This window comes from Miscanthus floridulus, chromosome 2, assembly GCF_019320115.1.
Source record: "Miscanthus floridulus cultivar M001 chromosome 2, ASM1932011v1, whole genome shotgun sequence".
NCBI lineage: Eukaryota > Viridiplantae > Streptophyta > Magnoliopsida > Poales > Poaceae > Miscanthus > Miscanthus floridulus.
In genome coordinates, this window is record NC_089581.1 from 177,230,218 (window position 1) to 177,257,591 (window position 27,374).

At 44.8% G+C, this 27,374-nt stretch overlaps 5 protein-coding genes across 16 annotated transcripts in view; 2 read left to right on the plus strand and 3 right to left on the minus strand.

Annotated features, from left to right (window-relative positions):
• Positions 1-1,252: 1,252 nt before the first annotated feature.
• On the minus strand, positions 1,253-4,450 carry LOC136535854 (formyltetrahydrofolate deformylase 2, mitochondrial-like). The gene is made up of 9 exons (XM_066528284.1): positions 4,293-4,450; positions 3,775-4,081; positions 3,579-3,691; positions 3,340-3,490; positions 3,141-3,214; positions 2,806-2,965; positions 2,190-2,288; positions 2,017-2,103; positions 1,253-1,544 (listed from the first exon to the last, which is right to left on the minus strand). The coding sequence occupies exons 1-9, from the start codon at positions 4,343-4,345 to the stop codon at positions 1,398-1,400; spliced, it is 1,191 nt and encodes a 396-aa protein (XP_066384381.1). The 5' UTR covers positions 4,346-4,450; the 3' UTR covers positions 1,253-1,397.
• On the minus strand, positions 4,415-12,723 carry LOC136535855 (phosphatidylserine decarboxylase proenzyme 1, mitochondrial-like). Of its 4 annotated transcripts, none has more exons than XM_066528285.1 (13): positions 12,067-12,659; positions 11,867-11,981; positions 8,708-8,805; positions 8,544-8,597; positions 8,395-8,460; positions 8,254-8,314; positions 7,760-7,869; positions 7,418-7,665; positions 6,905-7,011; positions 6,755-6,822; positions 6,581-6,659; positions 5,014-5,135; positions 4,415-4,904 (listed from the first exon to the last, which is right to left on the minus strand). In XM_066528285.1, exons 1-13 carry the CDS (start codon positions 12,184-12,186, stop codon positions 4,743-4,745), a joined length of 1,410 nt encoding a protein of 469 aa, XP_066384382.1. In that variant the 5' UTR covers positions 12,187-12,659; the 3' UTR covers positions 4,415-4,742. The 4 variants fall into 4 exon arrangements, 1 of the variants encoding a protein (XP_066384382.1); XR_010779055.1 differs by lacking the exon at positions 4,415-4,904 and having other exon boundaries at positions 5,014-5,136; positions 5,220-6,659; positions 12,067-12,478; positions 12,609-12,723; XR_010779054.1 differs by lacking the exon at positions 4,415-4,904 and having other exon boundaries at positions 5,011-5,136; positions 6,499-6,659.
• A 40-nt stretch (positions 12,724-12,763) lies between these two features.
• Positions 12,764-13,675, plus strand: LOC136535857 (hevamine-A-like). Its single transcript, XM_066528286.1, has one exon. It carries the CDS (start codon positions 12,764-12,766, stop codon positions 13,673-13,675), a length of 912 nt encoding a protein of 303 aa, XP_066384383.1.
• LOC136535853 (probable helicase CHR10) lies at positions 13,317-23,312 on the minus strand. Of its 9 annotated transcripts, XM_066528283.1 has the most exons (19): positions 22,974-23,312; positions 22,878-22,885; positions 22,416-22,494; positions 22,148-22,314; positions 21,900-22,025; positions 20,895-21,075; positions 20,082-20,217; positions 19,873-19,990; positions 17,911-18,000; positions 17,416-17,523; positions 17,113-17,313; positions 16,808-16,933; positions 16,022-16,707; positions 15,510-15,655; positions 14,943-15,101; positions 14,493-14,607; positions 14,013-14,406; positions 13,813-13,931; positions 13,564-13,698 (listed from the first exon to the last, which is right to left on the minus strand). In XM_066528283.1, exons 1-17 carry the CDS (start codon positions 23,161-23,163, stop codon positions 14,322-14,324), a joined length of 2,721 nt encoding a protein of 906 aa, XP_066384380.1. In that variant the 5' UTR covers positions 23,164-23,312; the 3' UTR covers positions 13,564-13,698; positions 13,813-13,931; positions 14,013-14,321. The 9 variants fall into 9 exon arrangements, with proteins under 9 accessions (XP_066384376.1, XP_066384380.1, XP_066384378.1 ...); XM_066528279.1 differs by lacking the exons at positions 22,878-22,885; positions 22,974-23,312 and adding an exon at positions 13,317-13,455 and having other exon boundaries at positions 13,545-13,683; positions 13,880-13,931; positions 14,943-15,104; positions 22,416-22,730; XM_066528281.1 differs by lacking the exons at positions 22,878-22,885; positions 22,974-23,312 and having other exon boundaries at positions 14,553-14,607; positions 14,943-15,104; positions 22,416-22,733.
• Positions 23,313-23,434: 122 nt separating this feature from the next.
• LOC136537508 (uncharacterized) overlaps positions 23,435-27,374 on the plus strand; it is a 4,309-nt gene continuing 369 nt past the window's right edge. The window contains 5 exon segments of the mRNA XM_066529456.1: positions 23,435-25,015; positions 25,882-26,025; positions 26,144-26,260; positions 27,016-27,180; positions 27,182-27,370. Of these exon segments, the coding sequence (XP_066385553.1) occupies positions 23,645-25,015; positions 25,882-26,025; positions 26,144-26,260; positions 27,016-27,180; positions 27,182-27,370 (1,986 nt within the window). The 5' untranslated portion in view covers positions 23,435-23,644.

Below are 27,374 nucleotides of genomic sequence, written 5' to 3' on the forward strand. Positions count from 1 at the left end.
ATGGCTGTTTGGTTAAAAAGCGGTTTACATGGACTGTTTATGAAGCAAAAAAAAAAAAAAAACTTCCTTGGGTGGTGCTGGCTTTTTACGTGATGTGGTGCGCTAGATTGAGCCACTTTCGCAGCTGCTGTATGTACCTCCGACCCTAAGTTTTCATAGTACGCTTTTTTCAGATTACTGTTAAATCGTTTCGTCGTAAACGATCGTGGATTATTTACTGCTGGCTGGTTTGGTGTGAGAGAAAAGTACTGTTCCAGCTTATAATTCACGATCGTATACGAGCAAGCGAACATGCTGTCTTTCACATTTTTATGCAATTGATATCTAATGCAACGCTAACATCTACTACAATCTCTGCAAGTATAGAATGTGATCTCTCATATGTTTAGGATGCATTTCCTAACTCAATTCTTATCGTATACAACTGCGTATAAGTTTTCTTGAAAATGTCAGTTCGCCGGTTTTGGTAATATTGGGCCGACGTGCAATGCTTGAATACTTCCATGAACAATGAGGCTTCAAATTCCTCCTTTGCTTTCTCAAACATGGGAAACACCTGAATTTGGAAATTATTAATTCATCACTTCCAAGCTGTTGTTGATTCATCCACAGGTTACATATCCCTGCCAGATGATGGCGCCACTTCCGCTTTCCACTCACCAGGTACACTACAGCTGCATTCCATCACATTTGTTTTAGGCTGCACTAAATCCTCTGCCCTAGACAACAACAAACAAACACATAGCTATCTTACCACTCGGTCTCTATTTTGCAGGTTGCTTAACAGGATTATATGAAAATTCAGGTGAAACACTGTTGCCACAAAAACACAGCACACTTCCATTCTACCTACACACATCTAACATGCTATGGTATATGAACACTACCATATGGCTGCCAAAGCATGGCCTCATTCACCAGCGCCATCTCTCATCGTCAAGCAAAGTACTAAGAAGACTCCCATAGAACCATCGGCAGCTATGCAGTTATAACTAATGTAACATACAGGCCACCATGACATGTGCTATATACCTATGTATCATCATCGATTTGTTCAACAGCATATGTAATATACACCTCCCGAACATATATCTAACCACACGTTTGTCGCCTCCGCGCTCGCGAGGGCGCGTCACTAGTCAAAGTTTTATCTCAAACGATGCAGAAGTACTTGCCGTGAACTGCCGCGAACAAGCAAGTATTCGATGAATAACTGCTGCCACAGCTCAAGTATGCTCGTGATATCAACCAAGAGTAAGTTATGCACGATCATACAAAGCTAGGAAGCGATTGTTGAGATATATTAAAAAGTGAATCATCTATCACTTGTTCTGTGAGAAAAAAAAAAACACAAACACACCAATCCACAAGAGTATAAGACAGAAAGTAAAGGGAGCTCAGAACACGACAGTCTTCTTCAGTTCATATGGTAGGACACGGAGCTCGCAGTATGACTTGATAGCCTTTGCTAGGCACTGCTTCTCAAGGTTCTCAGACTTGACAACAAAACTCTGTAACGTGTCTCGGTGAGAAACTCGTTCAACCTGCAGCACAGGAAAAAAACAAGAGAGAAAAACTAAATCTCCAACCACCAACTGGAAATAGGCAAGATTAAAAGCGTCATGTTTTAGTATAACTTCACATCCATGAATCTCACTGCACAACAAATGTCACAGAGCTCTGATGGCAACTTATAAGTCATGGTACAGTGTCTTTCTCTCACAACAAATCAGCGAAAGTTCAAGCGAACAGGGCTGCCGTAGGGTCCCCTTGAATGAAGGTCAGTGCTAATTACTATGTGAAACCCTACAGTCTTAGGCTAAAAGGGATTCTAAAAACAAATTGACTGTGCGTTCAAAAAATAAAGAAATGAACTAACTGTTGGCCAAAGACGATTCCACACATCGATAGACAAAATCTGGCATACATCATGTATAGTTTACTACCAATTGTAACTGATGATGCAATCCATCAATTTGACACCTAAGTTAGCTGCTGAGTGAAAAGTATGAATACCATCTGTTCAATGATTGGCCCAGCATCAAGTTCCTGAGTAACGAAATGGCTAGTTGCCCCGATTAACTTCACCCCAGCATTGAAGGCCTGAAAAATGGTACATAATAATACATCTTGTTCTTTTTTCTTTTTTAAAAAGTAGACACCAGATTAGGTTAACACAAGTGTGATACCTGTCTTGAAGGATTCCCTCCCTTAAACGAGGGAAGAAGGCCATGATGAATATTGATAATGTCTTTACCATATGCTTTTAAGAAGCTTTCTGAGAGTACCTGCAAGGAAAAACGAATATGTGTCAAAGATATATGGGTGAGGTGACACAAGTCCGTATTAAACGTTGATGCTGACCTTATGGCCATAGAGATGAAAAGGACAATGATATGCCAGCCTGTCATTTTCTGTTCTATGCAAAATGGCTTTATAGAAGTGGAAGAATTTGTTTAGAGGACAAGAAAAACAGGTAGCTTATATTATTATTGGAAACCAGGGAAGGTTGAGGTAGTGAATAGCTCTGACTTCATCTGCTCAGAGAGACACTGACTAAACATACTGGGTGTCCCTAACACAAACAACAAGCTTTTAGTGTTATATATTACATCTAAAAAATAAAGACAAGAAGCTCTGGAGAATATTCAAAGGGCGATCTGAGTTTTGTATGCCTCATAGAGATCATGCGACGCTAGCACTTTGCTCGTTTTTCACAATCTTTTGGCATTAACTCTGAACTAGGGATAGTAAGATACTTAGAAGAAGAAAAAGGGGGGAAAAGAAAGAAGGAGCACTCTTTACCTGCATGTATCTTGCCAGGACAACAAAATCTGTACCCTGGATCAATTCCAAGATCTCTTGCTCTCTTTTGTTGCCAGGTGCGGTGGGTAGGTAGTGGTATGGGATTCCATGCCTCTGGAGAAAACGCCGTACATGATTATCTTGTGGTCTATCATGGTTGCTGTATACAGTGAAGGAGTGTATATATGTATCTGAATGAGAGGTGTTTGCTTTTGCTGGAGGAAAGGAGGCTGACATGACAACTAACATATGGATGGGTCCAAACAGAAAAACAAAAAAACCCAGTTGTGTAATAAAATAAAAATAAAGAAAAAATTGACCGGCCTTAATATTACCTTATGACACAATTAATGTGTACTGGAAGCCTGCCTTCTTGCCATCTATGGAGCAAATCGAACAAGCAGTGGTCCTAGAGCGAAGAAGAGAAATGGTTGCTTACTGACTGAAGGGAAGGCGGCTTAACCATCCAAAACAGGTTAGGTGGTACGGAACGGAAGGGCTGGGAAACAGAGAAAGGAAAGGAAGCTAACTAACCTGCTTTGATGCGAGGATGGAGATGTTGTATTTGGGGTCAAGATCGGGTACTCGTACGGTGGATGTTTGTGCATTGAAGCAGCGGGAGAGATTGAGGAAATCGTTGTGGAGCTCATGACGCGGCCAGAGCCTTGGGTTGTAGGTGAACTCACTGGAATGTCAAACAAACATGCTGCAACCCATCCATCCATCCAAATCCAATAGTACAGTCGACTCAGAGGAAGACGCCCATACCATACCTGCGGGAGTAGAAGACGGGCTTGTCGTCGGGGACGAAGACGTCGACGCTGTGGATGTTGCCGCCGCGGGAGGCGATGCATTCCGAGAGCTTGGCGACGATGCCAACGGTGTCCTGCGTATGGGAAACAATCGGGAATGGAAATGGATTAGGCCGGCGCGGGCGCGGCAGAGGAATGGAGGTGGTAGGGTACGCACGGGGCACTGGAAGAGATGGATGCCGAGGAGGTTGCCCGCGGGGACGGCGGCGGAGAGCGGCCGGCGCGCCAACGACAGCATCGCATTGGATGGACGGACGGATGGATGGGTGGGGGTGGGGCACGAGGAGGAGAGGAGGGGAGAGCAGGAGCAGCCGCAGCCGGTAAGGCAGAGAGCCAGAGGCGGTTGGTGGATGGATTCCTCGCCTCCTTCGGTTCGGTGGATCCGCCATTGGACCGCACGCACACCTGCTCCGCTATTCTTTTCTTTTGATTGGAAAATGGTTGAGGCTGACGGTGATGCTGATCTGTTGCATTGCACAGAGCCAGGACACCGGCAGACCAATAAACTTGAGAGAATAAAACCAGCTCTGAAAAAGAACCTTCTCTAAACATAAGTCGAAATTGGAAAATCTATCGCGCAAGATTCACTGCTGATAGGGCAAAATGGAAAGCCGAGAGCCTCCAAATGCACTAATTCCATGTCAGACTATGATACGTCGCGCTAAGACGCTATACCTTTTTTTCTTCTTCAAAAGATGCTGTATTTTGCCTGTGACTGTGAGCGCCATTTCTTCGTGCTATCGCGGCACTTCACCAGGCCAGATTGGTAAGTCAAGTGGGTTCCCCCGGCAAGGCCCGAATGCAGCTCCTAGCTGTTTCTCCTGTCACTCTGTGGGAAGGAACCATGAGATGGACCACCTTCATCACAAAGAAAAATGACTTGTCACTCAGATTCATTTAACAGAAGCAGCACATCTATGGCAGTACATCTGAAGCCATCCCTCTGTGATCTGGAGCAGTATCAAAAATTCAAAAACCACAAGTAGAGCACTACACACGCTACAGATTTCTTCTCTGTTAGGAGCTAGCCCTCGCCCCAGCAGCAAATAAGCAATGCACAGGACCGTCTCCTCTTACACCAAAAAACAACCGAGTACCAGCCACACCACAAAAGGCCGAGTAATGTCATCCTGATCCGCTACTCCACCGCGCAATCACCTTGTCGCCAGCCCTGATGCAGAAACCGAAATCTGCTCTGCCCTCCTCCTCCTCCTCCATTGCCCTGCACTTGGACACAGGAGCTTCAAATACCACCACCACGGTTGATCCCATCTTGAATCCTGCTACCTGCCAACAATTGCGCTTCTTCCAGTTACCACTCCCAATATCTTTCTTAAAAATATAATATAGCTCTAGCTGCTACACTGCAGTAGCAGCTCAGGCAAGGACAATGTACCTCTTCACCCTTTTTAACCATCACGCCAGTCCCTTCCGGTTCATAAACACGTTCCTCAGGAGGCATCGAGTCAACCATCCTTGACGCTGCCCTATTTGTCCTCAGCTCAGGTTCAATACTTATCTGCCACCCAAAAATACCATCCGTTAAAAGCTTCACAAATTCATTGGCAACCGGCATTCATTTTTCACGGCACGAGAAATTACCCTGATTGATCACCGATCTACAAGAATAAAGGAGATATTCAAAGTTGTACAAATTACCGGGGAATTAAGTTGATGAGCCATACTATGAAGCTATGGGAGAGAGTTATCGAGCATCGCTTAAGAGCAATAACGCGGGTCTCTATGAACCAATTTGGTTTCATGCCCGGAAGGTCAACCATGGAAGCCATTTTCTTAATAAGACAAGTTATGGAGCGGTATAGGGAGAAGAAGAAGGACCTACATATGGTTTTTATTGACTTGGAGAAGGCTTATGATAAAATACCAAGGAATGTTATGTGGTGGGCTTTGGACAAACATAAAGTCCCAACGAAGTACGTCGGGCTCATTAAGGACATGTACAGCAATGTTGTGACTAGAGTTCGAACAAGCGATGGAGACATGGATGAATTCCCGATTAAGATAGGACTACATCAAGGGTCAGCTTTGAGCCCTTATTTGTTTGCTTTAGTGATGGATGAGGTCACAAGGGACATACAAGGGGACATCCCTTGGTGTATGCTTTTCGCGGACGATGTAGTGCTAGTTGATGAAAGCCGGACAGGAGTGAATCAGAAACTGGAGTTATGGCGGGAGACCTTGGAGTCCAAAGGTTTTAGACTTAGTAGAACTAAAACTGAGTATATGAGATGTGACTTCGGCACTACTACTCGGGAGGAGGAAGATGTTAGTTTGGAAGGTCAAGTAGTGCCTAGGAAGGATACCTTTCGATATTTAGGATCAATGCTACAGAGGGACGGGGATATTGATGAAGATGTTAGCCATAGAATCAAAGCAGGGTGGATGAAGTGGCGGCAAGCGTCTGGTGTCCTATGTGACAAAAGGGTACCACAGAAGCTAAAAGGCAAGTTTTATAGGACGGCGATTAGACCTGCTATGTTGTATGGTGCAGAATGTTGGCCTACGAAAAGACGACATATTCAACAGCTAAGTGTCGCGGAAATGCGTATGTTGCGTTGGATTTGCGGTCATACAAGAAGGGATCGAGTTCGGAACGATGATATACGTGAGAGATTAGGGGTAGCACCAATTGAAGAAAAGCTTGTCCAACACCGGTTGAGATGGTTTGGACATGTGCAACGGAGACCTCCAGATGCACCGGTGCGTAGTAGAATCCTAAGTCAGGATAGTAACATGAAGAGAGGCAGAGGAAGACCGAAGTTGACTTGGGTAGAGGCAATAAAAGGAGACTTGAAAGGATGGAATATACCCAAAGACTTAGCCTTAGATAGGAGTGCTTGGAAGACAGCTATTCACGTGCCTGAACCTTGATTGCTTCTGTTGGGTTTCAACTCTAGCCTACCCCAACTTGTTTGGGACTTAAAGGCTTTGTTGTTGTTGTTGTTGTTGTGATCCAACATTAGTAGCACCAATTGCTGCAATTGCAACAAACCCTTCTTTCCATTGCCCTTCAAGCACAACCTGTCATTAACAGCCATCGAAAACCAGATTTTACTTCTCCTCGTCAACTTGCTTCCATATCTGAAACGAATGCTAAAACAGCTAAGCAAAATTACCCTTTCGTTATCAACGTACAGGTTTCTGATGGTCCGCACAGCACGTTCATTCTGAGGGAAAAGATGGCCTGCAAATACACTAGGATTGTATTGTATCACTCCTACATCAACCTACCACATTAGTCTGGTACTGGTAGGGTATGGACAAACCTGAGAAATGCCGACGTTTCAAAATGTTCCAATCAACAGGAGACTGGACTCGATGATAATCACCAGGGTGCAAATATATGACACAGTAAAACATGCCTTTCTTTGGGCTGGCAAGGACAAGTCAAATTAATACCACAAAATTGTCAACCTTGAAATGAAGGAAAAAAGCAAACTGCTGGTCTGAGATAAAATATCTCAACTCACAGTATTGTACAAAAGTGAAGTTTTATCATGACTCAAGAAGATAATTTGCACATTAATATCACAGCTTTGTGCAGCATGCTGGAGTTATGTGCTATTAGACATTGTTGTTGAAATGTTCAGATATAAAGGGTGATAAAAAAAACACATAACCATGCATGAAGTAGAGTTAATTGCAAGCAAATATGCTTTTTTGTGTACTGTTGCATGGTGGGAAATAATATGTTAATCGATGTGAACTTGGTGAGTAGCTTATGCAGTTGTATCAGAAATTTGTGATTCTAAATCATCCTTTATTTCTGGTATAAATACCTCGATAGTGTTTGATCCCGTAGTTTAGGTGAAGCAACTGATACTCGCCACCATGATTTTGCATTACAATTCTCAGTCATATTTTCCTGTATCTGCTCCCCAGAAAGTTCTTCTGCGGCATCGTGAAGGGATGAACTCGTGCCAAGAAGAGAAGAAACATAATAAGAAAAGCCTTTCACTTGCTCAATCATGGTTCCTGGACCTCTTAGCTCTCCAAACCTCAAAACTCGACCATCCACAGGACTCACCTAACGGTACAATTGAACACAATACAGATCAGTCTTTAGTCATCACCATATCAGACTAATGGCTATACAGAATAACTATCATGATACCAGTTACCAGACAGTTTGGATCTGGATCAATGGGCCTCGCTCCTTCTTTGAGACCGTGGATGAAGAATGCCTGCAAAGACGGATATTCTTCTAGAGGAAGAGCGACTTCTTGCAAATCTACAGTATTCAGGGGTCAGCATTTCATTCCAAATGAGTGGCAAAGTTTTTGAAAACAGTGACATAACAACTATCAAGTTCTCATGAGTACCAAAAAGATGAAAACATGTATAAGCTATGCTATTAGGCAATGGTTTCTTCCAACAACAGGCCTCTAAGAACCAGTAAGTTATTACAGCGACCATTAGAGCAGTAAGCATTTACATGGCTATAGTATATATCAGGGGAGGAACCCTATCTATCACTATTCAGGGTACAAACATGCATATCAGAAACAGATGCTTTAAATGAAGCACAGGGTAAGTAGAGACTGGTAAAAAAAAATGGCAGATGAACTTTGCATTGACGCAAAATAAGAAGGCATCAGCAAAGGTAAAGACATACCAGAGTGAAATGCTCTAGCCCATGCTTTGTAGATGGTCGGGCGCATGAAAACTGGGACATCCTGCACTGCAAGTGATGATACTATCAAAGAGCAAAGACGGAAAAGAATTTATCAGCTTGTATGGATAGAGGAATACGAACCACTTCCATCAAGATTCCCCAGAAACGTGACATAGTACGCAATGGTAGGAGCCTAAAAAATGAAGCCTGTATTGCAAATGACACCATTCTGCAGTGAGAAGGCAAGGTACAGGAGTGACAGATGGTTGTGCTAACTAGAGTAGCAGTACCCTGATATCTGGCGAGAATTGTGGTTCAATTCCTTTGTCCTTGCTTTCGATGACCTTCATGAAAATGAATTCCAGACCCCAGACATTTAAGTATGCATGGGTGGAACATTGTAATGTAACTAGTACTTTTTGGAGTAAGTAAAACGCACAAATGCATGGCTTACTTTCTTGTCATCATACATACGTCTAGCATGTAGAGCGCCAAGCATGGCAAGAACTGCGGCTGTTGCACCAGGCAGAAAGAATTTGCTTGAACCTTTGCCTATAGTAGAAAATAGAACATCGAGTTGAGATCGAAGAAACGGAGTATATATTGGCAGACGTCGCTCAAGGAGGGGAAAGTATTCATCAGTAAAGTAAGTTAGTAGGAGCACAAGAGAACTCCTTTCTGCTGTGGGAGTTGTGGGAGGAGAGGAGAAGCGCGGCGAAGAAACTGACGTTATTGGTGAAATGAAAAGAAGAAGAAGATGTGAAGCAGCGGCAGCGGCGGCGGCGGGAGGCGTGAGAAAGAAACTAAACCGTGGGAGTCGGCGGCGGCATGGATGCCACGGGAAGGAGGGCGGCGGCGGCGGCGCGCTGAGTCGAGGAGCAGCCATGGTAGGCGAACCTCGAACCCCATCGTCTTGCTCTTCCCCAAATCCAATCCAATCGGCTCCTCCTTTTAAGGTAGCTGAGCTGCAGGCTCAGAGGCTGATGCTCTGCTATGCTCGTTCGTCAGACTCACAGTGAAGGCGAAAACCTTCTGTTTTTTCCTGTCTTTTTGGCCAAGCCAAAGTTCGGAAAAGGCTTTTTCTCCTTTTTTGCCGAGCGAAAGATTGAAAAAAACTTGGGCGGCAGCACGACGAATCGTACTACAGTATTATATATTACTAGGATTATTACAATTAGACAGTTGACACGCCACCAACTTCTTGTCGAGACAATGACAAAACCGGCAGCAGAAACCATACATATGGCAGACAGTTGATCTGGTAAAATTGGTACAGGAAGAGTAAAATTGTTACCAATCTATTTTTTTTTGTAGAAAAATCAACAACTAGATCAGATCTGTGCTATCATATATCGTCATCTGCGTTCGTTCGGTCGTCGGATACATATGAAAATAACCACACGCTCATTCGGATGGAACGGTTCCATACTATTACATTGCTATCCATCCTAGTCCTCACTCCGATCCTAGAGCCTATAGAGGAATGACCTCCACATCATCGTGCTCACTCTTCTCTGCTTCATGCTCGGCGTTGCCTGCTCCGTTCTCCAGGGCCGCAGGACCACGGTTCTCTGACATGCTCATCTCTTGAACTGGAGGTGGGTTCACAACAGTCATGGGCACGGCATTGTTCTCTGCCAGCCGTCCCCTCCTCTCGCAATGCTCCTGGCAGTTGGCACACCAGTGCAAGCAGCAGTGGACCATGCATGGGTCACACGGAGAGTTCTGGAGCAAAACAAGACAACAGCAACTAGTTAGCTAGCTGTACGTGCACAGACACAGGGAGAGTTAGCTAGCTGTAACTTCTTAACAGTGGAAAGCAGCCAAGATAGATTGCACCTTGAGATGATATTTCCTCTGAAGTTCCTGGCGGAAGATGCCAGTATAGGTAGCACATAACCACCAACTGCACACCAGACCTTCTCCAATCAGGAATGAACTCCTTGGATCAACACCATGAAATATTGCTGTCAGAATCGCCAGCGTGATCCCTCCTTCAACAAACACAGCATGGCACACGCAAGGAGTTGTCCAAGGGATGTCCTCCCTAAGAGCCTCCACGTTGCGCCCAAACAGCACGCACGGGCAAAACAACCCAGTTCGGCCTAGTGTCACAATGAACAGACAATTTGATAGTTACATGATCTTCCGCTAGCTACCTTTCTTTCAAATCAGCATTCTAGAAATAGCATTCATACAAATATGGACAAAGAGATAAATGACGCACAAAGCCAAATATGGTATTAAAGTGCTGCAAAGAAAGCAGTTATGTTAATCTTTGATAGTTCGACAATCCGAACCTGATTATTTCATAGAGCACAGCGATGTATAAAAGTGCTACGCAAAGTAACATTTGATCAGGCATAGCAAATGCCTAGGGAAAAGCAAAGAAAAATGCCCCTGGACTTATGAGTCATGTCATAAGGAATACAAGAAGCATTCTATCCTTTCAAACATGTAAAGAATCCATAGTACCATGACGATTCTTGGTACTGAGCACAATTTCAGTCAGACACACCATTGACATATAATGCTCATAACACGATTTATCACAAAATAGCACCATCTTCTGTTAAGTCTCTGCACATGGCAGATCATAAAACATGGGCTCAGTGGTGGACCCAAAGCTTTTAAGGAGCCCAGGAGGTTTGGACTAAGCAGCAGATTTGGCTTAACCTAACCTCCTCTGTATGTAGGCTACACAATAATTAGAACCAGAGGAATTGGACGCTGAGCCCAGGCAGGGGTGTATCCACATTAAACGGTGGGAAAAAACAGAATGTTCAGGTATTTCTTTCATTCTTTGCACTGCTAGGTCAAAATACCTTGTCCTAGGGCAACATTTTAAGGAATGATGTTCTTCTATTCATGTTGGGGGGGGGGGGGGGGGGGGGGGGGGGGGGGGGGGGGGGGGGGGGGAGCAAGTTAGAAAAATGAATGTATGAACCAGACATTTTGGACTGATTATCATTGTGAGAGGTGGAAAGCAACCCTCAGTTGTATTCAGAATTGCCCAGCCAGTTAAGTACATGTACATCGTATGAATCATCAATCAATCAGCAAACTACCCTAGCTATACTTCAGGAGAACCATGGAGCATGGGTGACGTGGGAGCAAGTATCTTGCTAACAAACGGAAATGTTGAATGATGCATGCATATTGGCGCTGAGACATCTGTGGCTAAAAGTTTTCGCTAATTTTTTTTGACAGAATCGGACAACCATGGCCAAGTCCAAATAGCATTTCCCACACCAACGAAATGCCACATCAGACCCTGAATCCAATGTCCATCCGAAGAGCATGAAACGAGGGGCAACTAATGCCTCAATCAATCAATGGACTCTCCCTACCACTGCGCCTGATTTTCATGGAATCCACCATGAAAAGCCTCCAAAAACCCACATGACTCGACAGATAATGACGATGATGCAGGCTTTGTGATTGACGCGGGGACTGAAATGGTAGATCAAGGTGATAGCAGGCCGACGCGATGCACATGCACCCCTGCCTTCTCCTGGTAGTGTTGACTAAAAAGGATAATGCAACGAGCTATTTGGATGTTTGCCACCGTAAACATTGATGGGTGAGGTTGAAGAGAGATTAGATTACGTACAGGTCTCGGGGTCATCGGTGCATCCGAAGATCCCGGTGGTCCAGGGCTCGTCGGCGGGCGGCTCGTAGCTCTCGGGCAGGACCTGGCCGCACTCGCTGCACCTCCGGCCTTCGAGCTGGTGTCGGGCAAGGGAGTAGGGATGAGATTCAGATCGGACTCATCGGAGGAGGGATACATACCCTAGGAAGAGAGAGCGAAACCTGCGGGACGTGTACTGGCTGGTTGAGCTCGCCGGGGCGGATGTCCTCGGCGGGGGCGTCCTGGTCCTTGGTGAGCTTGACGTAGCGTGACGGGTGGCTGCTCGTAGCATCCTCCGCCATGGTTGGCCGGATCGGAGGCGACGAGGAGGAAGGCTGGAGGAGTAGGCGAACGAGATCTCTCTGCTCTGCTGCCTCCCCCTCCTCGGTCTTGCTGGGCCTTCGTCTGCGTGTCTCCTTCGGACCGACCGACCGGGCCGGTGGTGGGCCGATAGCTCACATCTGCGGGCAGGAGTAGCAGGCCGGGCCCTGATCAAGCCCAAGCTAAACTACTACTCCAATCCAATCCCAAGTTCCAGTCCATCCATCCAAGAAAGAAAACGCGGATGAATCTGCCTCGACGCTGCTGTGGCAACTGCCAAGAAAAAGCAGCGTACCGTCCCCTCAAAAAAAAAAAAAGGTACCGTACCGTAGCGACAGACGGACCATGGTTAAACTAGGACCAACCAAACCAAACTACGTAGGCGTTGAGTTGAGGGAGTTACCTTGACAGCGACATTCGTCGACCCACAAGGCACGTCTCCGCTAAAAAACAATCATCACTCCAAGTCCCATTGCATATATAAATCAATCAGCAGCGGCGCATGCGCAAGCACAACAATAACACAAAGGGTTCGATCGACCTCAAGCTATAGCAAGAATGGCAACTTACGCTTCATCCTCCTCCCTTGCCTGCCTCTTCATCGTCTTCCTTGTATCCTCGGCTCTACCCGGGAGCCATGGCGGCAGCATTGCCATCTACTGGGGCCAGAACGGCAACGAGGGCACCCTCGCCGACACCTGCGCCACCGGCAACTATGCCTTTGTCAACATCGCCTTCCTCTGCAGCTTCGGCTCGGGGCAGAAGCCGCAGCTGAACCTCGCGGGTCACTGCGACCCCTACTCCGACGCCTGCACAAACCTCACCGCAGATATCAACTCCTGCCAGTCCAAGGGTGTCAAGGTCATGCTCTCCATCGGCGGTGGCGCTGGAGGCTACTCCCTCAACTCCAAGCAAGACGCCTTCAAGCTTGCCCAGTACATCTGGAACAATTTCCTCGGCGGGCACTCCGACAAGAGGCCTCTTGGCGACGCCGTGCTCGACGGCGTCGACTTCGACATCGAGGGAGGAAACCCTGACTATTATGGAGCCCTTGCGGCATACCTCAAGTCCTACGCTGCCGACGCCAAGGGCAAGGAGGTCTACCTGTCAGCGGCGCCGCAGTGTCCTTTCCCCGACCAGTGGGTCGGCAAAGCCCTTCAGACAGGCCTCTTCGACTATGTCTGGGTTCAGTTCTACAACAACCCACCTTGCCAATACACACCGGGAAGCATGGTCAACCTCGTCAATTCCTGGAACCAGTGGACAACAGGGATCACAGCTAAGTACATCTTTCTTGGCCTGCCGGCTGCACCAGATGCCGCAGGGAGTGGGTTCATACCAGTAGGAAGCCTCAAGGTGCAGGTGCTTCCCACGCTCAAGAACTCCACCAACTACGGAGGAGTCATGCTGTGGTCCAAGTTCTACGATGACCAGGATGGATACAGCTCGGCCATCAAGAACTCCGTCTGATCTCATATCTGCATGTTTCCACTCTGAATATGAGTGTGAGAGAGAGTTGTGATGTATTGTCAGTACTACTTCATATAGTTTGGCATAGTCTATATGTGCGCATACGAAATTCCATTGAATAAAAATATTTCTATTACCCTTGCCTTCTATGGGTCGCTGGACTTCAATCAAGACGAATTAGAATCAACGGCTAACAATAAGTACCTTGTGCCTGGGGGTTAGGGCTCCAATCTGCATCGACATAGTCTTATCACGCCTGAAACAGATGGCCAGATAATCAAGTATGCCAAAAAAAAAAGGAAGGGTGATATGAACTCACTGAGTAATTTGAGACTACCTTGTAAAATATTTGTCAACCAATGAGACAAAATTGCATATCATAACTTGATCTCTCATCTAATCTGGTAAGATCTCACAAGCAATATAAATGCCATATATAGATTTTCAACAAAAGCGACTGCCGATGCAAACAGCAGTTGCACATACACCTCTTAGCTAATTCATTTGGCTTGCTCATCAATTCATAAGTGTACTACTAAGCCACAGAGAAGGGGCAGGTAAGAGAAAAGAAAAGACGAATTACAGCTAGCTACATAATCCCAGATTCTTCTGATCTAGTGGGTTACAGAGACATCCCTAACTACACCTAGCTTGGGTTGCTTTGAGCAGAATCATCAGCATGGCCTAGGTTAGAATCTGCCTGTTGTCTGGATGAACGCTGAAAGTAGTACCTGCAGGAGGAAAATGGTAGCACTTATTCATTAGCAAGTACATCGACCGGAAAACTCATAAAAAGAACTGTGTTCACATGGCATACACAAAAATGTCAATTCCATGGAGAGATGAGTATTTCCTGAGCAGGCGCTCTATGGTATACCATTCTGATCGTTGGGAGCCACCTTGATAACCAATTCGGGGCATGTGGATAGCCGCTTCAGAGAGAAAAAAATGAAAACAAAATAACTGAATCTGATAGTAGCTAAAGAGATAATTGCATCAGTTCAATACTTCAATGCAAAAGAAAAAAATGGGAACCATAGCATTTTGATAGCTTCAAAGGTGAGAAAGTGATTATAAGTTTAAAATAGCTATACAAACATGCGCTCACGATTTATAATTAAAGAAATTCCATGTAGATATTACTTGAAACAATAAACATATTGACAACTGCATGCATTGGTGAAGAGATGGGTGGCATTCAGATATTCCAAGGCGTGCTTTAGATTTCTAAACAATTCTATATTAAGGAACCAAACGGGAACAATACCAGAATGCTGAGCAGCTGAGAAGGCTGCTTTTGATAAACAGAGCTCCAAATCAGACATGGAGATTTCACTTCTCGGAACTTTACGTCTCGGATTGTAAGACTGAACGATAGCTAGTGCCACCCATAAAGGTGCATCCAAACTCCGGGTACAGTTGGTTTCTGCTAAGGATGAAAATGAAATGAAGACAGAGGACATGTTCTTGTCAAAGTAAGCCACTATAAAATAATAGAGAGGCAACATTTAGCAATTTTTTTTTCTTGAATACTCAGAAGAGTTGCAAGTCAGTGTATTAGAGAATAAAAAGGAAGGACTGGTCCCCTTACAAGAGCCCCTAGGAATGAAGACCAGTCCCTCCTTCCCCCCTCCCCATACTGCTACAACTAGGCCATAGGGGCCATAGCTAACAAACTAAAGTTCTTTGATCAAGATTAGCATAGTTCCAATGATAGTATTGGCATTGTATTTAGCAGTTACAGAAGTTCATGCATGTAAATATGGTCTAAAGTGAAATGCAATGAACATAAAAGTATTACAAATTTGTGAAGCTTGTGCTAAAAAAAACTAACCATCAAGCTGAATCAAGTGAAGATCGCCCATGTGGAGGTCATCAAATTCAGAAGCACGGTGATAAGCATCTGGAATGCATGTCGACAGACTAGTCAAAGCATCAAACATTCCTCCATGCCCCCAAGTCCCAGAATTATCTATGCAACTGTGACAGCATTACAAATTATTTAGCACAAAAATTTGGTTCAGAGGAAACTTGGCAGAAGTCGAAGGACAAAAGATATTGAAAATCTTTCTGTTTTCTTTTCTTTATGTTAAGATACATCTTAACATCAAGTTGTTGAAAACTTGATATAGATGCCCGAAATAATAAATATACAACACAAGAACTATTTTTAGACAATGGGAAAAAGAAAACACCACGATCTCTGCGTCCAAGACACAGCAATACAGGGAGAATATGGTAAATCATACAATAATAACTAGTTGAAGAATTCTAGGAAGAAGTAATAGCCTTAAGCCTTCCATAAATAGCATACTCATGTTTTTTCTTACTAGAAAGTATAAGTACCTGAATATGATGGCAGGCTTTTTAGGGCAAACTTTTGAAGGATTAGTACAATCTCCATATACAAATTGGATGGATCCTGCGTCTGAAATATTCTGGTTTGCTGTGATATCAGGTTCCTTAACTGCTAGTGTCTGGTAACCCAAACTTTCCCATTTGGCCAATCTCCTTTCTTCTATTTTTTTCTTGTTAACATCACGTTTCAGGAGCTTTTCTTCAGGCGCTGCTCTTTGCCTTCCAAATTCAACTGTGGCATCTTCACTAGAACCGGAAGCCTCTTTGAACTTCTCGACCCAGGATAGGTATGCAGCTTCGTTTAGCCCAGGATCAATGCGAATAGAATCGGAAGCCCTTCTAATCACAGTTCCACTGTCATCAGTCATATTTGGATTTATCTCAAATGCTCGTTCGTCCTTTTCTGAAGACTCATGGCTACGCATCATGACAACCTTTTCAGACATTGTTTTTAACTTCGCCAATTTCTCCACACTGATTGTCTCAGCAGTTGTATCCTCATTGATTGTTTCTGCGGCTGTATCTGCTGGATCAAACAGGTGCAAGCCAAAGATAATTGATCTCAAGTCACTAGCTTCATTTCCTGGATCTCCTCCCTTCCCATCAGTTCCATCCTCTTCTCCAATAATATTATGGCTAAGCTTAAGTTTTCTGTTGGCTCTTCGCATTATGACCTGATTCCAATTTAAAAAAAGGACAAGAAACCCAGAATTTCAAAAAAAACAACTTATTCAAGAGAGTATTAGGGCTCCAACAGTAAGCCATAGTCTTTACCTCTTCAATTGTGCGCTGTGATACCAAATTTATTGACAACACATGATTCAACTGTCCAATGCGGTGAGCACGCTGTAGGGCCTGTTTGTCAGCTTGAGGATTCCAATCTTGTTCATAAAAAATAACCTAAACCAATCATCCCAATAAGCATGGATAACATATAAATAAGGTTCATTGTCATCATTAGCAGCTGTTTGGTTGGTACTAAAAACATATTTATTTAGAATAGATAAAATATTACTAGATCTAGTAGGCAAAATCATAGTCATAGGAGTAGCAATGTTATCAAGTTCAATGAGACTCACAGTATCGGCACCAATGAGATTAAGCCCCACACCACCTGCTCTAGTTGATATCATGAAAACAAATGCTCCACTTTGATTATCATCTCTGATAAGCCCTTTTGTAGATTGAGAACTGAAATTTCTTATTGCTGCAAACCGTTCCTCAGCACGTACTGAACCATCTAGGCGCTCGTAAGTGTAATTGCGTAGCTCTAGGAAATCCTATTGAAGTGATAACACAAAATAAGAGACAATGAAATGTATGCATAAGTATTAAGAGAAATAAGTCACCTATTGTGTTAGCATCACTGGGAAAAAGAAAACCTGAAGAATGTCCAGTGTCTGGGTCATCTGAGCAAATAGCAAAACACGATGTCCGCATTCATGGAGCTTCTTCAGGACAAGATCTAGGACAATGAGCTTTCCACTAGCCTGAACAAAGATGACCATAAAGTATAATTTAATACCCATGCCAGGTTAACAAAAGTCCAACCTGCTAGTTCAAATGGCCCTAGTTGGCTGCTGAGCGCGCAGGGGGCACTTTATGAGCAACTTAGAATTTCCAAATTTTCGATAACAACAAAAATGGCAGTATTATTTGACATGGTGGCACCACACCCATGTCTATTGTTTTACCAGGTTTGGCTAGCACCTGCCCATCTTCTCTCTTTTTTAAAGAAAGTAAAACAAAAAAGGAAGAAAAGGGGGCTTCCTATTTACCCAGTTCTTCAATTGCATTTTCACAGCTAAACCACGAAGCCCATATGACACCAGGTAGATAGGCTCTTAGCATTTAATCTTCTAATGAAGCAGACTAACCTGAACTAAATGCTCCCCTTCCACATAAGGCTCAGGTTCAATGCCACTGAACAGATATGGGTGACTGCAAGCTTTCCTCAGTTGTATTACCTGATGAGAATTTAGAAAAGCAAGAAATGAGCATTAAATTTGTTTTCTATGCATAAACTCGAAAAAGCAAGATAGAGCTAAAACAATATAACTTTAGAATAAATTAACAAAAGAAAAAGGAAGTTTTTGGATGGGAAGGGCTAGTAGTTGGTTGCACCCCCCCCCCCCCCCCCCCTCTCTCATTCTTAACCTCCCCCTCCTTGGGGTGGGGGGGGGGGGGGTACTCTACAATACTGACATGAAGTAACATAATACCAACACTTGCACTGGAAAAGGAAATCCTTTAACTGTTTTGCTAAGTTAAGAAGTTTGACGTTCAAAAAAAAAGTTAAGGAGGAGAGGAGTATGAACATAACATCATATGAATCATAACTCGATTAAATACTTCATTTTCTTCTGCATGCACAACAACAACAACAACAACAAAGCCTTTAAGTCCCAAACAAGTTGGGATAGGCTAGAGTTGAAACCCAGCAGAAGCAATCAAGGTTCAGGAACGTGAATAGCTGTCTTCCAAGCACTCCTATCTAAGGCTAAGTCTTTGGGTATATTCCATCCTTTCAAGTCTCCTTTTATTGCCTTTATCCAAGTCAACTTCGGTCTTCCTCTGCCTCTCTTCACGTTACTATCCTAGCTTAGGATTCCACTACGCACCGGTGCCTCTGGAGATCTCCGTTGGACATGTCCAAACCATCTCAACCGGTGTTGAACAAGCTTTTCTTCAATTGGTGCTACCCCTAATCGATCACGTATATCATCGTTCCGAACTCGATCCCTTCTTGTATGACCGCAAATCCAACGTAACATACGCATTTCCGCGACACTTATCTGTTGAACATATCGTCTTTTCGTAGGCCAACATTCTGCACCATACAATATAGCAGGTCTAATCGCCGTCCTATAAAACTTGCCTTTTAGCTTCTGTGGTACCCTTTTGTCACATAGGACACCAGATGCTTGCCGCCACTTCATCCATCCTGCTTTGATTCTATGGCTAACATCTTCATCAATATCCCCGTCTCTTTGTAGCATTGATCCTAAATATCAAAAGGTATCCTTCCTAGGCACTACTTAACCTTCCAAACTAATATCTTCCTCCTCCCGAGTAGTAGTGCCAAAGTCACATCTCATATACTCAGTTTTAGTTCTACTGAGTCTAAAACCTTTGTACTCCAAAGTCTCCCGCCATAACTCCAGTTTCTGATTCAGTCCTGTCCAGCTTTCATCAACTAGCACTACATCGTCCGCGAAAAACATACACCAAGGAATGTCCCCTTGTATGTCCCTTGTGACATCATCCATCACTAAGGCAAACAAATAAGGGCTCAAAGCTGATCCTTGATGTAGTCCTATCCTAATCGGGAAGTCATCCGTGTCTCCATCACTTGTTTGAACTCTAGTCACAACATTGTTGTACATGTCCTTAATGAGCCCGACGTACTTCGTTGGGACTTTATGTTTGTCCAAAGCCCACCACATAACATTCCTTGATATTTTATCATAAGCCTTCTCCAAGTCAATAAAAACCATGTGTAGGTCCTTCTTCTTCTCCCTATACCACTCCATAACTTGTCTTATTAAGAAAATGGCTTCCATGGTTGACCTTCCGGGCATGAAACCAAATTGGTTCATAGAGACCTGCGTTATTGCTCTCAAGCGATGCTCGATAACTCTCTCCCATAGCTTCATAGTATGGCTCATCAACTTAATTCCCCAGTAATAAATAAATCAACTAATAAACCCACAAGGAGGTGCAAAAGCATGAATTGAAATATTGAGGAGGGAAACGATAAAATCTACATATTATGAGTTACTGAAGCAGAACATACAAAATGCTAGTTCACAAGAAAACATAGGAAGAAACAAAATTACAATGTTTTGCAAAGACTGGTGGCGAGATGATCCTCTAGTAAATGAAATAAGTGTTGGCAGCTCTTTCCGCAACACTGACATGTAAAGCTTCTTTTGTAACTGTGTCAGCGGCACCATCCTGTAAAAAACATTCATAACAGATTAAGAAGATAGAGAGGGCAAGAGCACAAAGAAATGGGAAAATATCCTCCTGAAACAAAGAACCATACACTGTTAGCTCAGTTAGTGGAGGCAGCGCCAGAATTCCACTCTCGATTAGTAAAGCTTTTGTCCGACGTAGCATAAATGCCTTGAGTATATGTTTAATGATCTTGAATTGTCTTTTTGCTTTATTAGCTTCATCACCTGTTCAGAACAAGATATTGACATTTCAGAGATCCAAAAGAATTACTTTCAATGTAGAGCCCCAAAAAATAAACACAAAATCAATATGAAAGAAATGATGAGTGAATAAATGGTTGAGAGAACTGTTTGATGCAGGAACAATTGGTCTAAAACAGATTCAAATTTGTAAAGGCACTACAAGTTTTGATTTCCATGTAAAGGCATGCTCTGGTTTTGTGTGTTCTATTAAGAGAATGAGTTAGAAGGGCGGGCCTGGTGCAAGCGGTAGTCTTACCGCCTGTGACCGGGAAGGTCCCGGGTTCGAGTCGCGGTCTCCTCGTATTGCACAGGCAAGGGTAAGGATTGCCACTAACACCCTTCCCCAGACCCCTGCACAGAGCGGGAGCTCTCTGCACTGGGTACGCCCTTTTTTATTAAGAGAATGAGTAGACCAAAGGATAACAGCATTAACCATTCAACACAATACACCTACACAAATATGATACAACACGAAGCATGAAGAAACTGTGCAAATTTTAGCAATAGAATATACTGCATGATGCACCAAACAAGCGCAGGTGCTACATCATGCATATAGTGCTCCCAGCTAAAGTGCACAAATGTGCTGTTGCTCAGAACAAAAGATACCTGGCAATTAACAAATGCTAAAAATGCATCGCTCAACAATTTCAATGTACCTGTCAATGATTCCCCTGCTTCCTTAAATGTAGAAAGGAACTCATCCAGCTTTCCAAATATTGAAGGCAGACAAAAGTGCATCAAAGCCCATAATTCAGAAAGGTTGTTCTGGATAGGAGTGCCTGTTAGTAGTAGACGTCTTGGCATGATGAAACGTTGCTCAAGGACATTATACAGTACCTGGAAAAGAACTTCCTGAGTCAAAGACGGAAGTTTGTTCCACGATACCATATAAAGATAAAGACAATTTTCTATGATAAGTGACCCAAGAGGACAAAATGAAAAGGTACAGCATATAGCATTTGTCACATGCACACTTATCTGTATGCCTTGGCAGGTGTATATATTAACACCAACCGACAGGTGCCTAATAAATATAAATTTTACAGTTGGGTTACATGCTCAATTGAAATCTGAAAGTGCAGACCGATGCTGATCAACAAACATAAAATTGTAATTTGTTTGCTGCGGAAGTGGTAAATAGTTGAATGCCAGGAAGATTATTTTTGAGCATTGTGATGGTTCTAGCCCTCACAAGCTGAATATAGATTGCACCTGAACAGCTGAACCTGAAGTCCAGAAATTGCTTGTAAAATATGAATATTTCTGCTCAGTGCCAGGTCATAGCTATTCTTTAGTTATTGCTCAAAAACGATCATCGAATCAGATCATAACTATTCTTTAGTAGTTGCTCAGTCACAATGAAGCATTATAAATGCTCTACCAAGATACTACTAAGAAGTCGGAAGTAAAGATGTTTTTCCCGTTACAGCACCGAAAGTCTGAGCTTCCATGCTACTTATAAACAAACTGATAACCCCACATGACACACAAAAATGAAGGTAGGTACAAGCTTATAGTGCTGTGGTACCAAGAGCTGCTCGGTGACAAAAGAGCAGTACCAGGAAAAAACTTTGCACACGGCAGTCATAACCATAGAATTAGTGATGCAATTGGATTTCTGAAATTCTCAGGTGAATTACAAAGATTAAGTGTCTGCTCACACTGGATGGATTTTTAAGACGTTGAGCTTCATCAATAACTGCATAGTGCCAGGGGATTTGTGAAAGGAAATCTTGATCCATCAAGGCTATGTCATATGTTGTCATGAGCACATCAAATGGTAATTCCTGTTACATGCAAAAAAAAAAACCCCCAAGAAAAGGAAAGATGTGACACATATTGACGGGAATCATGGGATACACCTAAAGAATATTGAACCAAGAATATTTTCTGTAACAGAAGAGCATACGTTGGATCGAGATGATGTGGAAGCTTTCTGTACATCTTCATAGATGGTCCTCCGAAGGTCACGTCGGTGAAGCTTATCACCAACATACTGCAGCACCCTGAAGGAAGGACAGAATTTACTGAATTCTGACAGCCAGCCATCTGTGACGCTTAGAGGACATAAGACCACTGCAAGGGTGACCTTACGGGATCAAAATACAAGTAGCAGCACTGTGAAATCCAATGTAAAAAAAGGAAAAAAGAAAAGAAATCACTTGTAGGGTACTTACGAAATGGTCCGGGTGCAATACGCTGGATCTTGAGATAACTCAATAGAGAAATCGCTTGTAGGGTCTTGCCAAGCCCCATCTGCACATGGTCAAAGGCCCATAAAATTGGATAGCGTGAGTAATTATGGCAGGGAAAAGCAGTTATACATGGATGCAAGCTTCCTAGTCTCAGAGATGTTTGATTTGATGGAATGTAGGAAGATAATGTAGGATTTGGCGACATAAACAAAGGATTATATAATTAATAATAAGCAAAACATAGACTGACCACGCAGTAGAGATTTATTTGTAATATAAATAAATATATATAGAACAGAAGACAAAATGGGGGACACAGTAGGCAAATGAGACGGGTGAATTCGCGCAAGGAGGCTTCAGTTGCGGGCATCCCGACCGGACACCCCGTCGACAGTGGTGTGTGGTAATAAGGTGAGGCGGCGGCGGCGGCGGATGAAAGCTCACCTCATCACCTGCGAGCGAACGGAGCAGGCAGAGAATGAGAAGCTAGCGTTGGAGGTGATCAACTAGAAGGAGATGAGGGGGATTTTGAGGACGTACCGAGGACGACGTTGACGCCGAGGCGGTAGCGGCGGATGAGCCAGGCGACGCCATGGAGCTGGTGCGGCTTGAGGTCGGCCGTGACACCGAGGTCCGGGAGGCGGGTCCCTTGATCCTGGGCGTCGGCGGAGAGGACGAGGTCGGCGGCCGCGAGCAGGCGGCGCTCGTAGGAGGTCGCAGGCGCAGCCATGGGAGGGGGAGCCTTTGGGCGAGGGGCGGGCCGCGGGCAGGAAAAAAATGGAGAGGGAGGCGAATGGAGTGGGGAAGCGGAGGAGCACGGCGGTCGTCGGTCGGCGGCCACGCGTCGCCTGCTTTCCTCTTGGGCCTGCTTTCCTCTTGGGCCCAAAGCGCAAGAACGTGGGGAGAGGTTGGTGGACCCTTGGACCGTCCGAGCGTCCACGTGGGTGCGCCTACCGTGTGTGTGTTGTCTACTGTGTCATTGTGTGTGCGTGAGAGAGAGAGACAGACACACAGAGAGAGACTTCTCTCCTCGCCGCTCCGACGCGACGAATTCGAAGTTGGAAGAGGGGACTGGACGACGACTAGGCGAGCGCCATTTCTCTTCCCTTCTCTGCCTGCTGCCCGGTCTAGGAAGAGAGAAAGGCGAGTTCAAAAGGGCCCGAATCCCTCAAAAAAAACCTAGGCCTCACTCCCTCACCGCCGCCACCGCCATGCCGCCCGGGGCCGACGCGTCCTCCCTCGCCGCCGCCGTCCTCGCCGCCGCCACGCCCCCGGCCGCCGCCGCCGCCACATCTAGAGTGCTCGACTACCTCGCCCGCCACGCCGACGACCAACCGCGGGCCTTCTTCGCCGACGCCTTCCCGTCCCTGCTCTACCGCCTCTTCGTCTCCGCCGCGTCCTCCCCATCCTTCATCGACCTCGCCGCCGCCGACCCCGCGCTCGCCGACCTCCTGCTCTCCCTCCTCTCCCACAACGGTCCGCTCCTCGCCGCCGCCGCCGCCGCAGACAGCCTCGCCCTCATCCGTTACGTCTTCCCCTCCGAGCGCCTCCCCGACTGGCTCCGCCTCGCCCTCGGGTCTCCCCCCTCCACCGACCTCGCCTCGCCGCTCCTGTCGCGCCGCGTCGCCTCCGAGCTCCACCTCTCCGTCTTCGAGTACTACCTCTTCTGGTTCGCCTACTTCCCTGTCTCGTCCGCATCCTCTGCCGCCCGCGCCGCATCCGCCTCCAACCCTCGACTCACCTCGCGCGCCCGCCTCGAGACCTGGGTCTCTACTCTCGCCACCACGGCCATCCGCAAACCCGGTCAGAAGCCCGAGAGCTCGCTATACCTCAGGCTGCTCTATGCCTACCTCAGGGAGCTCGTGCCAACGTGCACTCCGCTGGGTAAGATGCCCGGGGGCGGCACCCTGCTCCACCGGCCACCCAGAGATGGCGCGGATGCTATCGACTCGTTTGCACGGGCCGAGTTCTTCCTTCACACCCTTGTCCAGTTCTGGCTTGTCGGCGATGACTTCTCCCCTCTCCCCATGCAGACTTGCCATGCAATAGGTCTGCGGTTGCCGTCTCGTGCTCGTGCCGACTTGAGTGAGCGGCCACCATCACCAGGCCTGGGTGATGCAGTGAAGCTGCTTGTCATGTACCTCAACTGCTGTGATGGCCGCGCATTAGTCGATGCGCGCATACCATCTCCTCAAGGAATGCCAGTGTCCAATGGGCTCTGCGATACCCAGGTTGGGTTCTGGAATCCGTTGATACAGAGGCCTCTGTATCGGTTTGTACTAAGGACCTTCTTATTCTGCCCCATCGGCGCCGTGATAAAAAATGCGACACAAGTCTTCTCTGTGTGGTTGGCTTACATGGAGCCATGGAAAGTTACCCAACAGGAGCTGGATGGGTATGGCAAGCAGCAAGCCGGGGATGAGAAGGAGCCACAAACAACCAAGATGGTGTACAATTCATCGTGGAGGACATATGTTCTGTCAAATTACCTGTTCTACAACTCGATGATTGTGCATTTCCTGGGATTTGCGCACAAGTTCATCCATTCTGACGTTGCCTCAGTGCTGCTAATGGTACACAAGGTAAGTCCTGGACTATACTCTTTTGCTAATGCTACTTATATATGTGGTCAACCTTAATACCTAATGCCTCACGTGTTCCTTGCTCACTGATGATTGTTAGTGATGAACACTCATAGCCACCGAAACAGTAGAAATTAGTTGGGAGTGTTAGTTTGGCGCATAAGTCATGATTACGAATTATATAATTATATCATGTTGAGTTTAGTAGTGCTTGATGTCTCCAGCAAAGTGTACAGCAGAAGCCGAGTCCATGGGAAATATACACCTGTTAGAATACGGAGATGCAAGGGTCCTTTACTCGATGCCTAAAGGTTGAAACTATGAATACAGATTATACATTTTGACTGCTATTTAGAGATGCTTTTATCTTATGGATGCCTGATGATATATTTTGCTGTATGAGGACAAACTGAAACTGAAAAGTTATCAATTTGCAGCATCCTTAGTGGTAAGCCCTTGAGTTGGGCTAATGCTCTAGAATTTGTGTCAGATCGTGAGTACTAGTTTCTGCTATGCTGATCTCTATTTGAAGACCATGCAACTGGAGAAATCATACTCAGGATATGTGTCTTTGCACTGTTCAAGTTTCCCTTCATTTATACATTTAAGTTTGTTAAACAAAAGATATCTTGCTATGCCCAACTTGCCTTCAAACTCTTTAAGTTATGAGGAAATCAGTGGGATACTCCTTATGCTTAGTATAGCTTTGTATAATATGAATTCTTTTTAACAATGCTTGTCAGATGTGTTTGTCACATAAACTAATGAATAGATGAATCAAACAAAAGATGTCAGCTTTGTCTAATGACCTTCATAAACTACTGTAAGTCTGTAATGTGTATTACATAATTGTTCGGGCTATCCAGGTGTTGGAGGTCTTAAGCTCTTCCCCGGAGCTATTAGGTCTTCTCCATAAAGTGGACGCTGCTTGTCACTCTAGGCTAGTGGCATCATCCCCAGCATTTGATGAGGTGTTGAAGTATGTGCCATCAATCCATGAACAGCTAAAGGTAGGGCATGCATTATTACTTAGTCAATTGCCATTTAAATGGTACAAAAAATGTTGAAAAATAGTGCGGTTTGAAGTTGCAATCCTAATTGTTTGCATGACATGCACATTTCTATCAGGACTGGGAGGATGGTTTGTCAGAAAGCGATGCAGATGGGTCATTGTTGCATGAGCATTGGAACTCTGATCTAAGGCTTTTCAGTTATGATGAGAATGGGGCTTATAATCTTCTTCAGGTATGTCTTCACTCCCTCCTTTTTGTTTTAGAGGGCTTGTAGATTTTGGTCGTTTGTTCAGATTTAGTCGGGATACACAGTTATCAAAGCACTAACCGACCACTATACCCCTGGTTGCTCTGCATGGACATGCCATCCATTTAATCCCTCCCAGCTTTGGAAGTGTTTTACTTGGGCATGCATGTATATGCATGCGGCTGCATGCAAGGACCAAAGCGATAAAGTAAAAGCTAGTAGCATACATGCTTAAGACTAAGTCAAGAAAACGTATGCCCACAAAAACAGAACGGAGGGAGTAATTGGCATCTCTCATCCGTTTCACAGGCTCGCTTCCAATCTTTGGCTTAGCAGGTTGCCTTTTTTTAGACCTGGGTTAGTACGTAATTGGTAAGACTGAACTTTTGGTTTAGGTATAACATAAATTTTGGAAGCAGTGAGTGAACAGTTTCAGAGTGCGGAGTGAGAAGGGGTATACATTTGCTTTCTGAATGAAACACGCCATGAAACCATCATGCTTTACCTTGTAGTGGTTGATTTTCTAAGCTAATGTATTCTTGTATAAATTGCTTGGCTAATGGCTATAGGTTAGCACAATCTGATATTTATTTAACATCATTTATGTATTTCAACGTGGAAAGTTGCGTTGTTTTCATGTTTATATATGTATGATGGCTGAATTTTGCATGCTTAACGTACATGTGTTTTTTATAATTTTGTGAGCTGAGTACTGACATGCAATTTTGATTTTTATGAAGCTACTTCTGATCCGAGCAGAGTCAGAGATACTACGCCTTCCAGGTGACACGCAACAAGCATTCCAGACGCTGGATTCTATCAAGTCACAGATGAAAACAGCCTTCCAGGGCCACATTGAAAGAATTAATGGGAATACCTCGTTGGAGAAATTACATAGTCAACACCGATCAGGTGCGTGGGGAGGTATTCACACCTAAGCATCCCAGCTTGAGGAAGGGTTCTTGGGCTGATGTTAAATACAAAGGTGAGTGGATGAAAAGGCCCATCTCAGAGACTGAAGTGGCCTGGCTTGCAAGGATTCTGATCCGCCTCTCTGATTGGTTGAATGATGCCCTGGGGCTTGACTGTGCTGATGCTG

Coding starts and splice junctions, on each gene's coding strand:
- LOC136535854 (XM_066528284.1), bottom strand. CDS start 4,345: ATGGCGCTCACAGTCACAGGCAAAATACAGCATCTTTTGAAGAAGAAA. Junction 2,966..3,140: donor CACATTAATTGTGTCATAAG/GTAATATTAAGG, acceptor CACTGTATACAG/CAACCATGATAGACCACAAG. Junction 2,104..2,189: donor GAGGGAATCCTTCAAGACAG/GTATCACACTTG, acceptor ACCATTTTTCAG/GCCTTCAATGCTGGGGTGAA.
- LOC136535855 (XM_066528285.1), bottom strand. CDS start 12,186: ATGGCGGAGGATGCTACGAGCAGCCACCCGTCACGCTACGTCAAGCTC. Junction 7,870..8,253: donor GGCTAGAGCATTTCACTCTG/GTATGTCTTTAC, acceptor TGAATACTGTAG/ATTTGCAAGAAGTCGCTCTT. Junction 6,660..6,754: donor TGTACGTTGATAACGAAAGG/GTAATTTTGCTT, acceptor TGTTAATGACAG/GTTGTGCTTGAAGGGCAATG.
- LOC136535857 (XM_066528286.1), top strand. CDS start 12,764: ATGGCAACTTACGCTTCATCCTCCTCCCTTGCCTGCCTCTTCATCGTC.
- LOC136535853 (XM_066528283.1), bottom strand. CDS start 23,163: ATGGCTGCGCCTGCGACCTCCTACGAGCGCCGCCTGCTCGCGGCCGCC. Junction 19,991..20,081: donor CCACTAACTGAGCTAACAGT/GTATGGTTCTTT, acceptor TGTTTTTTACAG/GATGGTGCCGCTGACACAGT. Junction 17,524..17,910: donor AAGGGGAGCATTTAGTTCAG/GTTAGTCTGCTT, acceptor ATCTTTGTTCAG/GCTAGTGGAAAGCTCATTGT.